At 46.3% G+C, this 12,604-nt stretch overlaps 2 protein-coding genes across 31 annotated transcripts in view; one reads left to right on the top strand and one right to left on the bottom strand.

Annotated features, from left to right (window-relative positions):
* Nucleotides 1-4,287: 4,287 nt before the first annotated feature.
* Nucleotides 4,288-7,026, bottom strand: LOC125963563 (translation initiation factor IF-2-like). The gene is made up of 2 exons (XM_049706319.1): nucleotides 6,175-7,026; nucleotides 4,288-4,406 (listed from the first exon to the last, which is right to left on the bottom strand). The coding sequence occupies exons 1-2, from the start codon at nucleotides 7,019-7,021 to the stop codon at nucleotides 4,402-4,404; spliced, it is 852 nt and encodes a 283-aa protein (XP_049562276.1). The 5' UTR covers nucleotides 7,022-7,026; the 3' UTR covers nucleotides 4,288-4,401.
* The window catches only part of NIN (ninein), a 113,536-nt gene continuing 107,951 nt past the window's right edge, over nucleotides 7,020-12,604 (top strand). For 16 of the 30 annotated variants that reach the window (XR_007475692.1, XR_007475691.1, XR_007475690.1 and 13 more), the window contains exon 1: nucleotides 7,028-7,182. The gene's annotated coding sequence lies outside the window, so the exon portion shown is untranslated. Of the gene's footprint in view, nucleotides 7,183-12,604 lie in introns of all 30 variants that reach the window. The other 14 variants (XM_049706276.1, XM_049706288.1, XM_049706289.1 and 11 more) reach the window with 9 other exon arrangements.

The raw sequence follows: 12,604 nt of genomic DNA, 5'->3' as shown, positions 1-12,604 counted from the left end.
TCTGAAATGGTCATTTCCCCTGCATTCACCTTTGGCTTGGTTCCGAATATAAAGCACTGCAAAATGTGCAGAGTGGAAGACAAAAGGTCACCCAGTTATTTCAAGGTCTTTGAAATTAATCATGGAAAACAACACGGTTCCTTAGGATGCCAGCAGTAGCTGATGTGGGCGGGACAGAGGATAGAGTATGGAGCAACGCCCCTCCCACTCATCCTTAGAGGACAGGCACACACAGCAGTGACTGCCCTCTGAGCCTCCACCCCTCTCTCTCTGGGTCCCCTGCAGGTGCAGATACAGCTGAGCAGAAAACAGGTAGGCTGTGAGACAGGTATTAACAAATGGCCTGTAGGGTTGTCATGTCTAAGTATTAAAATAGGGTACACTGGGCTATTTTCTCCTGAAATTTTATTTTTTTAAATACTTTTGGGGGGTCCAAAGGTTTTAGAGGGTGGTGGCTTTTAAGAATACTTAAAAACTCTGTGTTTCATTCCAAGAAGGCTGTTTGCATCACCCATGAACCTGCATGGGAGGCGAGTGTGAGTGTAGATGAGCCCAGCCCAGGGGACTGATACGTGATCTTGAACAAAGCACCAAACCCTCCTGAACCCAGGCTCGTTGTCACAACAAGGAATTGGGTGGGATGAAGTAACAACCCTCTTCTTGTTCTAACATTACACTCCCTGAAACACGAGCCAGCAGCCATAGGCAGCTAGCCTGAGGGGAGATGAGCTACAAAATACACGATTTCAGACTTAGTACAACCACTCATGTAACTCATATCATTAATAATTTTTATATTGATTACATGTTGAAATGATAATATTTGGGGTATATTGAGTTAAATAAAATATAAACATTTTACTTGTTTGCTTTTACTTTTAAAAATGTGACTACTAGAAATTTTTGAATTGCACATGTAGCTCACTTTATATTTCTTTCAGACAGAACTGTTTATTTATTTATAGGACTATTTTAAAATATGTTTCTGGGTTCCTCTTTTACGTGTGCATCAAATTCTAGAAAACTTAAAGTAGTCTTGCTTGGGGAAAAAATGTTACGTCATTTTCCACTCAAAAGTCTTTCTTTTTTGTGTGTGTGGTATGCGGGCCTCTCACTGTTGTGGCCTCTCCCGTTGCGGAGCACAGGCTCCGGACGCGCAGGCTCAGCGGCCATGGCTCACGGGCCCAGCCATTCCGTGGCATGTGGAATCTTCCCGGACCGGGTCACGAACCCGTGTCCCTTGCATCTCCCGTTGCGGAGCGCAGGCTCAGCGGCCATGGCTCACGGGCCCAGCCGCTCTGCGGCATGTGGGATCTTCCCGGACTGGGGCACAAATCCGTGTCCCCTGCATCGGCAGGCAGACTCTCAACCACTGCGCCACCAGGGAAGCCCCCTTTTTTTTTTTTTTAAAGGTAAAGATTTCATGTCATGTTGGCTAAATGTTTAAGAAAGTGCAAGGTGAAGGAATACCAATGCTTCTTAAACTAGAATTTTATTTTCTTCTGCTTTGAAGCAAGCTATAAGTGTCAGTCTTTAGGCACTTAAGTCTTTAGAACAGTAGAACATTTCCAGATTCCAGACACATGAAAAAAGGTACTTCCAAAAGTGAAGACCAGCCTCCCCGTGCTGCCATGCACACACATGTGACATCTCTTCTCCATGTAAGGGCCAAGTATTTGGAAAGCACCTCATAGCTCAATCCGTGAGCTCCAAAAGGCTCATGTTTCTGCTGTGCAATAACTGCTGGGTCAAATAAAGAACAGTGGACAGAGACAGGGCATCGGATATACCTTCAGACTGATGATCTGGGCAGAAAGAGCAGCAGAGGGAAGGTGCAGAGGCAGTTATGAGCACAGTGGAAGGAGGGTAGGTTGTCTGCAAACAGTGAGGATACATATATCTGCATGGATCAAGTAGGGTCTTGAATGTCAGGAAGGAGATCTAGGACCTGATATGAAAGGCAATGGGCTGAATGACTTGATAAAAGCCATGTTTTCAGGAAATCACACCTCTCTTCTCTGTCATGCTATATATGTGTGTGTCTCCCAACTGGAGGACCTGACTGGAATCCAATGCCACCTCACAGTGTTCCCTCACTCTCTCATGTGTGCATAGTTTTGCTTCCCCAAAGGAGAGTAACACATTCCTCAAGGGCAAGGACCCAGGTTGATGTTTCTTTTGAACATCTCATGACTCCCAGGATAGTAATGGGCACAGAGTAGGTGTTTAATGCTTATGTTAAAAAAAAATAAAGTGCTGAATCCCTGTTTCTTCTTCATTCATATATTTCACGAGGGAAGATGGAGAATCCTAATTCCTAATAGAGGTCCTTCAGGGCAAAAGTGTAAACCTGTTTGCTTTCTGTCTCTTTCCCATCCCTCTTCTGTGTTTTTCTCATTTCCTGCTGGCATCTTCTTGGGTTCTTACCATAAATATTTTGTCACTGAAACTCCTAGTCTTTGATTTGCATGTCTGGAACCCAGATTTCCCCCTTCCTCCTGTCACCATTTCCTTAGGGCCTTGGGGAGAGTATAATGTCCTTTTCACCCAGACAGTCCCTGGGTTGGATTATTCCCGCTAATCTGCTTTATCTACTTGGTCCTCCCTGATATAGCTCTACAGCTCACATGAACACCGTTCTGATTAGTTCAAATCACCAGAGAAATAAGAAAGACACTTATTAAAGAAGTGTAGAAGGAGCTGGGAGTTACTACATAGTGATGATAGAAGAATTTTTTTTGACTATTCTGTGATTAAGAAATAATGTATACCCAACTATGACTTTGAGGGAGAGTACACTGAGTTTGGTTAGAGGTCTAGCCTTTCTTTAACCAGAAAAAGATAACTCTGCAGATCCCAGGAAATTCACGAAGCCTGAATTTCCCTCTCTCTCCTCACCCCCAACCCTTAAAAAAGTATGTTTGTTTATTTATTTTTGGCTGCGTTGAGTCTTCGTTGCTGTGCGTGGACTTTCTCTAGGTGCGGTGAGCAGGGGCTACTCTTCATTGTGGTGTGCGGGCATCTCATTGTGGTGGCTTCTCTTGTTGGGGAGCACGGGCTCTAGGCGCACGGGCTTCAGTAGTCGTGGTTCGCGGGCTCAGTAGTTGTGGAACACAGGCTTAGTTGCTCTGCAGCATGTGGGATCTTCCCGGACCAGGGATCGAACCCGTGTCCCCTGCATTGGCAGGAGGATTCTTAACCACTGTGCTACCAGGGAAACAATAACTTTCTTTTCCCTGGATGATGATTATTTGTTAACTTTTTACAGCTTTTTACCAATGGAAGAAAGCCAGTCCAGTACTGGAAAATGTAGCAGAAAAGCCATTTAAAAATTTCGGCTATAAACACCTTAAGGATACTGGGTCCCTGAACAAGGCTTTTTTTTAGGTGAGAGCTGATATCAGAGGCAGATAAACTGCAACAGATAAGAAATGTGGCTTGTAAAGGGTATGAACTCTGGGTATTTACATTTCTTTTCATTTTTTTCTTATATTGCATATAATGTAGTATTGGAGCTTGGCTACTATTTCTGCTGTTATCTTTATTTTTTGTTTAACAGAGAAAAGCTCAATTGATAGCTTCTAAGGTAAATTCCTGCTTTCTTCCAGTAGCTCAGTCTGGACTAAGACAAACCTTTCACTCTGTGTAACCTAAATTGCAGGCACATTGTGTCAAATTATCTGAGTTAGCAGGATTGTTCGTGCAAAGCTACACTGTGAAGTAGCCATGCTGCACACTTTCCCCTCCTTTGTAGGGAAGCTGGAAGTTATATGTAATTTCCAGCATTAACTCCACCCCATTAACTCCCCTCATGAAAGAGTATCTTGTGTTTTTGAAATTACACAATCCCCACCAATTCTGATCTTTCTCTATAGGGAACATCTCCTGGCCCCCAAGAATCACTGCTTGAAACTAATGACAGTCTCATCCTTAAGGATTCTTGCAGGTTAAAAAGGGATGCTTGGAGAGAGAACTTGTAGGATGAGGTTCCCATGGCAGAGACTAGCTGAAACAAGAAAAAAATCTATAACATATATAAATCTAAATATATATATTCTTTTTCATATTCTTTTCCATTATGGTTTATTGCAGGATATTGAATATAGTTCCCTGTGCTATACAGTAGCATCTTGTTATTTATCCATCCTATATACACTAGTTTGCATCCGCTAATCCCAAACTCCCAATCCTTCCCTTCCCTACCCCCCTCCCCCTTGGCAACCACACGTCTGTTCTCTATGTCTGTGAGCCTGTTTCCGTTTCACATATATGTTCGTTTGTGTTGTATTTTAGATTCTACATATAAGTGATACCATATGGTATTTGTCTTTCTCTTTCTGACTTACTTCACTTAGTATGATAATCTCTAGGTCCATCCATGCTGCTGCAAATGGCATTATTTCATTCTGAAAAAAAAAAACAACAAACTCTTCATTCTTACCTTCTAAGACTGTTGGCTGTTTTAGTCCCCAATGAACATATTCTCTTATTTATAAGATGACACCTATGTAAGGATTCTGGTAACAGGTTAGCTATTCCCATAACAAAGAGTGTGTATGTGTGTTGTGTAATTATTACTAGACTGAACAACCATGCATAAAGTACATGAGTGTGTGTGTGTGTGTGTGTGTGTGCATGCTTGCACAAGATTGTTAAAAAGCGGGAGAGGAGCATGAATCTCTCCTTTTTCTTATTCTCCAGGTGCATTGTGTTGAAGGAATAGAATTTGGGTTCTAAAAGAAGACTGACCTTCTTGGGGCTTCCCTGGTGGCGCAGTGGTTGAGAATCCACCTGCTAATGCAGGGGACACGGGTTCCAGGCCTGGTCTGGGAAGATCCCACATGCCGCGGAGCAACTAAGCCTGTGCGCCACAACTACTGAGCCTGTGCTCTAGAGCCCGTGAGCCACAACTGCTGAGCCTGCGTGCTGCAACTACTGAAGCCCGCATGCCTAGAGCCCGTGCTCCACAACGAGAAGCCACCACAATGAGAAGCCTGCGCATCACAAAGAAGAGCAACCCCCGCTCGCCACAATTAGAGAAAGCCCGTGCGCAGCAACAATCAAGACCCGACACAGCCAAAAATAAATACATTTATTTAAAAAATAAATAAAATAAGACTGATTTGCTTAAAAAAAAATAGCAAACAACCCCCCCAAACTTTGAGTTAACTGTAGATTCACACTGTTATAAGAAATAATACAGAGAGATCCCTTATAGACCTTTTACCCAATTTTTCCCGATGATAACATTTTGCATAATTGTAGTACACTATCACAACCAGGAAATTGATGTCAATACAATCCTAGGGCTTTATTCAAATGACACCAGTTTTATGCTCACTCATTTTTGTATATTTTGTTCTATGCAGTTTTGTCACATATGTCATCTGGTTTTGAATCCCAGCTCTGCCAACTAGCTGTGTGGTCCTGAGGAAGCTCCTTAACTTCTCTAAGGCCCTAATTTGCAAAATGGATATAATAAAGTCTGCCTCCCAAAGGTGGTGTGAGGATTAGGTAAGATTATTCCTGTCAAGTTTCCAGTACACTGGATTCTCAATAAATGCTAGTTTCCTTCCCGTCTATCCCTTGTTCTTTCAGTAGCAAGGGAGCGTTCTCCAGTTTCCTGCTGAAATAACCAGACTTGTGTAGAAATGTAGAGATGGGGGAGTGAGAAGCGGAGACTCTGGGGGAGCCCATGGAGTAGGGGTGGGGGGGAGGAGGCGGTAAACACCGAGCAATCATTGGCCTGAGCGGTACCGACTCCAAGGAGTATCCGTCCCGCGTGGCTAGTGACGGAGGGTTGGATGCACCCACAGAAGCCTGGATGGGGGTGGGAGCCTAAGAAGACATGGTGGGCAGGTGCGGAAGTCAGTCTAGACCTGGTAGGAGGGACGCACTCGCTCCATAGGGTTCAGAGTCAAGTCTGGAGCTCTTCAGCCTCCTGGACCCCTCTTCTAATGACCGCCAATGGGCGCTCGAGGGCTGAGAAATCCAAGGCCGCCTGGGGGAAAAAGAGGCACCTGGATCCCCACCTTCAGTCCCACGGGCTGGAGGCGGGGACTCTTCCCCGACCCGGAGCCGTTGCAGGCCGGGTGTCCTAGGCACAGAGGGGTTTGTGCAGGTGCCTTTGTAAGGAAGGAGAAGCTATCCGGAAGGGGGTCGACCTCTGCTGACCTCCTCCATATGCGCCCCGGCAAGCACCGGAGCTTCCAAGTTCAAATCTCCGAGGCGAGCGCCCCAGGGTCACAGCCAAGCCGGGACCGGACTCCCCCGTGCTCCGGCCACCAGAGGCGCAGTCCCCGTGGAAGGGGTGGAGTAGGGGGGACGGACCCCGCGAGGGCCCGGGCGGCGCCCAGCGCTCCTCCCTCAGCGGCCCCAGCTGCGCGGGCCGCGGAGGAGGAGCCGCGCCCGGGCCGGCGTCGCCCTGGCTCCTCCTCCCCGCGCGGGCCTGGCCCTTCCTCCCCTGCGTCCAAAGCTTCGGGTGGCCGCGGCCGAGCCGGGAGCCGAGCGCGCTGGGCGCGGCCGTCCCGCTGCAACTGCCGCCGCCGCCTCCGAGCCCCGAGTGCGCCCGCGGCCATGGCCCCAGCGGCAGCGCCAGGCGCCTGAGCCCCGGGACGCGGTAAGCGCGGAGCCCGCTCCCGCGGACCCCCGCCCCGCGGCCTGGGGGTGCGCGGAGGCCTCTTGCTGCCCCCGCGCTGTGGGCGAGGCCCTGCGCGCCCTGGCGGCCCAGGCACCGGAACAGGCTGGGGCTTCCCCTGCCGGGCTGGGGCCGGGCGGTGGTTGTCCCCGCGGGCCGGGAGCAGGGGGCGGCAGCGAGGAAGCGGGTGGCCCGGCGGCCAGCTCGGGCCGGGGCGCTCCAGGCTGACCCCGCGGGGAGGGGGCGGTGTGGGAGGCGGAGGAGGGGTCGGTCCGGGAGAGCGGGCCGGCGGGCGGGGAGGATGCGCACCGCAGCCCCCAGGAGCCGCGCTTTTGTGAGCGCTGGCCCCTTACAAATGGAAATGACGCTCGCGCGGGTCCCCATTCGCGTCCTTTTGAAGGACGCCCGCCCTGAACCCCGGCGCCGACTGCGAAGTATTGTCCCGCTTCTGGAGCCTTAACAAAGCGTCCTCCCCCGCTTTGCAGAGCACTGGAGCTGGAGGCAGGCGGCCGGCTGTTCAGGCGCAACGGAGAGGCCGACAGAAGGTAAGCGAGGACTGTGGGGGCCGAGAGAGCTGCTGCCCGGGGACACAATGGGGTGTCTGGGGTTTCCGGGGGTGGCGATGGGCGGGCGGGTCGGGGGCGCATCTGCATCACGCGTTGCCGGGGACCTGGGCGGCGCGCCCGCGCTCCAGCCGCACGTCGCCTCCCGGCTTTGCAGCGCAGCCGGCTCTGGGCACCTCCGCCACCCGCGTTGTCCCCGCCCGCGCTGCCAGCTGAAGGCGGCTACTGTGTGCTGGTCCGGGAGAGGACTTGAGTCTCGGGGTGTGGGGGGGGAGCAGAAAGGGTGGTTGTTCTGTTGCCTTGTGCCACCCAGGCACCCCTGTGACTGGGAAACTGGAGAGAAACCTGCCTGGGGAAACCCGAGGTGTTAGTCTGGGCTGTCTGAGTAGCGGAGAGCTGTTTGGACCCATTGTAGAAGGTGTCAGGGATCAAGGCACAGAGAAAGACTTTACCCAGTGCGACTACTAAGAAAGGAACAAAATGACGCTCGGCTATTGCCTGAAACCCTTGACCGCCAGACCCACGGAATGGAAGTGTGGCGTGTCGCGGCAGAAGCTTCCAGGGTTCCAGGGGCTGGGCTTCTGCAGCTACCAAACCGGTCTCTGACAAAAGGACAAAGCTGATGGAAACAGTTTACTGCTGAAAGCTCTTTCTGTGAAGCTGAAAGAGATAGAGATAGGAAGAGGCGATTTCCCAGCCTCAGCCCTGACAAACCGCGGCTAAGTTGGTGCAAGTAAAATGGAGCTGGAAAGATCGTCCTACCATGCACCTTGTTTCTAGACAACTTAGCTCTTATGAGATCTTCTGCTTTCTTTACTTGACTGGGGCAGATCCCCTCCTGGTGTTGAGGAATTCCTGAGATGAGCTTGCCATAGAACTTAACTCCTGAATTTGTGAAATCAAAACGGATCGCATGGTTGTCTTTTGTGACTGAGGTGGAAGCATGTTTTAGGATTAGAATCCTAATAAAGTCAACCGAGGCACATGGGCTAAGCTTCTGAGACCATGGAAGGTTCTCGATCCCGCTCCCTTAAATACATTAACATAAATGTATATATGTTTACTTGTTTCCTGAGGATTGACAATCTGCAAGGATATGTATTTTTTTCTGTGTCAGCTTAATTCTGAGTCTTCCCTAGTGGCTAACGTATTGGTAGCTGACCTGAAATATTGGCAGGTCTTGCTGTGGAGTTGAAGAGGGATGTGGAAATTCCCAGACTGTGTGTAACAGTGACATGACAGGCTGGCTGATAAAACAGTTTGCTGTGGTCTCCTCAGCTGTTGTCAGTGTCCTTAGAGAGGTGAAGTAAACTGCTGGGGAGTTTCTTTGCAGATGTGTTTATTTTCACCTGGTCTCTGGTGATTCCTTAGAGGAAAGCATTCTGAACTGCAGTATAGATAAAGTGTAGGACTTACGGATGTTCCAAATGGGTTGGACATCAGCAAAGATATTGCCAAGGCAGGAAAAGGCTTTACAGGGGGCAACGGAAAGGCAGCCATCGCAGGCACGGTCTTTGCAGTAAAATGTCAAGGATCAGTCATCTTAATAGACACTTACTCAGAATGGCATGGGTGTCTTTTTTCTTGCTTTTTTTTTTCATTTTAGATATGTGGTGACCCTTAATATCAAAAGATGTTAACTGTCAGAGGGGGAGAATAGGGCTCCAGTGAATTTTGAACAGTCAATCTTAATAGACAACGTTCTTATCATAAGTCAAATGTTGTTCAAATAAATTGTTTTAAGTGTCACTGCAAATGACTTTGTATACTATCATTTCACCAATCTTGGTGCTTCCATTTTATGTTGATAATGAAAATACATTTTATCAGTCTTACATTGATAAAGGGTTGGCACATTTAGCCAGATCATTTTAGAGGGATTCAAACAGCCTAAAGCTTTTTCAGGAGGTTTATTTTTATAGGTGCCAATTCATTTGTAAGCCAATAAATTATGTGGTTTGAATTCTGGCTATTGAACTTACATCTGTTGGGCAGGGTCTTCTGGAGAGATTTACTGAAGCTTGCAAAAAGATATTTTTATCCTATTCACAAATAAAATAGAATTTTTAAAAGATTATGAGAATATGCAAGTGAGCAACTTTATTTGAAATCAGGACACTTTATTGCAATTTATATCAGCAATTAACCATTTATTCAAGCTTCTAGATACAAAAATGACGAACTATTTATGACCTAATCCTCCCTTAAAAAGCAAAGTTGGGAAAATACTGTTTATAGATATAGAGAAGTGCTTCATTTTTATACCCCAGGGAACGGTAGTCAGAGCTGCAGGCATTCTAAATTAATTAGAGTAAATATGGCTCAAGAAGTGAAAGTTGTTACAAGCTGTCTCTTTTAAGAAAGTAGCAAAAATGCAGCTGTTTTCTGCTTCCGTAATTTTACTTAGTAGCTGATTACAGGTTATTGAATCTACCATGTGCTAACCTAATGATTTTATTCCTCCAGCCATCCTGAGTTAATGACTTGATTGGGTAATCCACCTAGCTATTAGGTTTAACAAAAGCTTGGGTTTGCTACATCATTCAGGGTGGTAAAATACTAAAGCTTATTTATGTTTTAGAATAAATGCTAGTGGGATACCCTTAGTTAAATTAATTTTTTCTGTAGCTAGCAAAGGTTGTTATTTTCTTTCCAATTTAATATGATTCTTTTCCAGTGTGGTGGCCTTTAAGCTTTTGTGTTATATTCTTACACTCTGATTTTATTCTTGCTGATACTCTTGTGCTTTTAGTATCCAGCTAGAAGTGAGGTGCTATCTGAGCAGAGAGGAGGCTATCTGACAGTAATCAGTTTGATGGGCAGCAGTTTTGGGCAGAAATATTCTATTATCAACACATAAATGGGGACAATTGCTTACTCTATTAAGCTTTTGCTAAACTTGAATTTATTCTCGTCACTATTTCACGTTGTGCGGAAGTTAGTCCAAAACGGTAAGCCTGGAAATCTTTGCAGCAAATTCAAGTGTCTGCAAAAAAGAGAAGAAAAAAGAAACATTTTATTTTGACTATTGGCCTTATGAGGCTCTGACCTGCCAAACGGTGAAAGCTAAAGGCGTGAATGAAAAGCTTTGCCAAAGCAGAGTTTGTCCACGTTCATCTCTTTAGTTATAAAGTAAATTAGTCACTTGGTGGTCACTGCCTGGACTGTGGACCCTCAACAGCTATGTCTGAACACAGATCCGAAAGCATCTATTATGATACCCAGGGAAAGCTGCTGAGCCAGGAGGGGCATCCAGACATTCCTTGTAGCTGTTCAGCTGCTAGACCATCTGGAGGGGAAATAAAAGGCCTGGGCTAGGGCTCTGGCATTGTGTTCATTTTATTATTTGGTTTTTCCTTGCCAGACTTTGTCTCCTTTTCACTCCCTTTGGCCCAGAGCAGACGTCCCCTTTGGCTGGTCTGCCATTCTTAGAAGCTCCTTTCTATACCTTGGATGCTGGAAAGTTCACAAGTTCATGGATCCACTTCATGTGGACCTTATGTTGGGGACTTCATTATCCCAGCAGCACCTCCACCTTGCTCTTTTCCGATCCCAGTTGGCACTGTGATTTCATCAGCCAGGGCTGCCAAGGGGAGCACAGTGACACCAGTCTCTGATGGACTTCCCTGTCAGGGTCTGCTCATTCTGGCAGCCTTGTTTTGAGTTATCTGGAAGGAAAATACTCTGAATAGTTCTTATTATGGGCGGTTGTTGGGTGGTAATTGTTATGATTAATGGCCCTTTGCATCTGCCTCTTATTTAACCATCCCTTGTTAGAACTCCAAAATATTGCCCACACTGGCCCTTTTATTCCAAAGGAGTCACGAAGGCTTCTGGCAACTTGACTGGGAAGGTAGATGGTGATGAGAGGCCCAGGTTTGTGGCAGGCTTTATAAAACTGGAATTGTCCTTGGCAATTTGAAGGACGATTTATCATTCAAAACCCAACTTCCTTCATCTCTAAGGAAGATTCGTGTCACTGGTGAGTGTCAGCTAGGCTCTGACTCTGGAAAGCATTGAATTGCACAGATTAGACATGCTTAAATATTTGTGGGGGGAAGTACTTTAACAATGATCAGTTTCTGGACTGTGCCCATTATCGAAGACACAGGACTCTTCATAATCATATTTATGTAAAAGTGCTTGTCTTCTTTGCCTTTAAATCCCAAAGCTACTTTAGAAAAAAGAGAATGCTTATTCTGTGTATCCTTAGTGTCTCATAGGCTATAATTAGTCAATAAATGAATCAAGGCACATAGGGAGGAAGGAACCCCACCCCTCCTCCTTCCATTTTGGAGGAGTTTAGTTTATGGCCACCAAGTGTTCCATGGTCATTTCTAGTTCTTGTTACCGTTCAGCTGGTTAACGCATAAAAGTGGAGCTAAGTGATTTGTCAGTGATACCGTTCCAGTGGTCCCAGTCACGTGTTCTGTGTGCATGTGTAGGACTAAGAGATAGTATAGAGTCAGACCAGAGTTCAAGTCGCGGGTCCATGACCATTATTAGCGTTGTATCATTGGACAAGTAGCTTAACCTTGCCAAGCCCCAGTTTCTACATATTAAATGGGAATGTGAGATCTACTTTAAAGAATTAGGAGGATTAAATGAAATCATTTATGCTAAGTACTTAGCATAGGCCAGACTTAGAGTAAATGCTCAGAAGTTTAAAAAAAAAAAAGTGTCTTCTGAACTTCCAACTATATTTCAGGCTTTCTGCTTTAGTTTGACATTAAAGTTATCAATAATCTGCCTTTGAAGACTGAGGAAGCACTGAACATTACCTACTACTGTTACCATTTAGTAATACGATATGGCTTATGTTTATAATATGTCCCTCGCCCATTCTTGCTTTCTGGGTTATGGCGTTCCACAGCTCCTGTTTTGCTTCTAGGAAGGCAGATCTATGACCTGTTGATGTATGTAAGTTACCCCTCTTCAGTTTACCCCTCCTTTGCAAATCGCAGGTATTTTCTTAGTTGTTTTCTCAATTCCCCTCTTGTATCAGCTTTCTCTGGGATTAGCCGCTCTTGCTTGCCATATTTAACCCTGAGAACAACCTTCCAGATGGGTATTATTATTCTCATTCTATAAACAAGGGGACTTGGGAAAGTATTTTAATACAGATTCTCCTCCAAAGTCATATCCCATAACAACAAAAATGCAGCTGAAAATTGAATCCACTGGCTTAATGACTAAATCATAGAATCAAACTTCAGATGGCTCTACGTGGTACAGTCTGGCAGTGGGTGCTCGCTTTCTACTTATGCCTGGATATGTCTAAGACTGAAAATGCCTTTGAAAAGGGGTTGGATGGGGAAAGTAGAGGTATGCTTGTGGAAGAAGTAGGTGTCTCAAAGTCTTCCTATGCTCATTTCTGTAACGTTCATTCAGGGTAAGTTTCCTT

The sequence above is a fragment of the Orcinus orca genome, chromosome 2 (assembly GCF_937001465.1).
Source record: "Orcinus orca chromosome 2, mOrcOrc1.1, whole genome shotgun sequence".
Lineage (NCBI taxonomy): Eukaryota > Metazoa > Chordata > Mammalia > Artiodactyla > Delphinidae > Orcinus > Orcinus orca.
The sequence above is the reverse complement of the archived record's forward strand: the minus strand, read 5'-3'. Positions and strand labels throughout refer to the sequence as shown.

What these genes read in the sequence shown, in the direction of transcription:
- LOC125963563 (XM_049706319.1), bottom strand. Translation starts at nt 7,021, where the DNA reads ATGGGGACCCGCGCGAGCGTCATTTCCATTTGTAAGGGGCCAGCGCTC.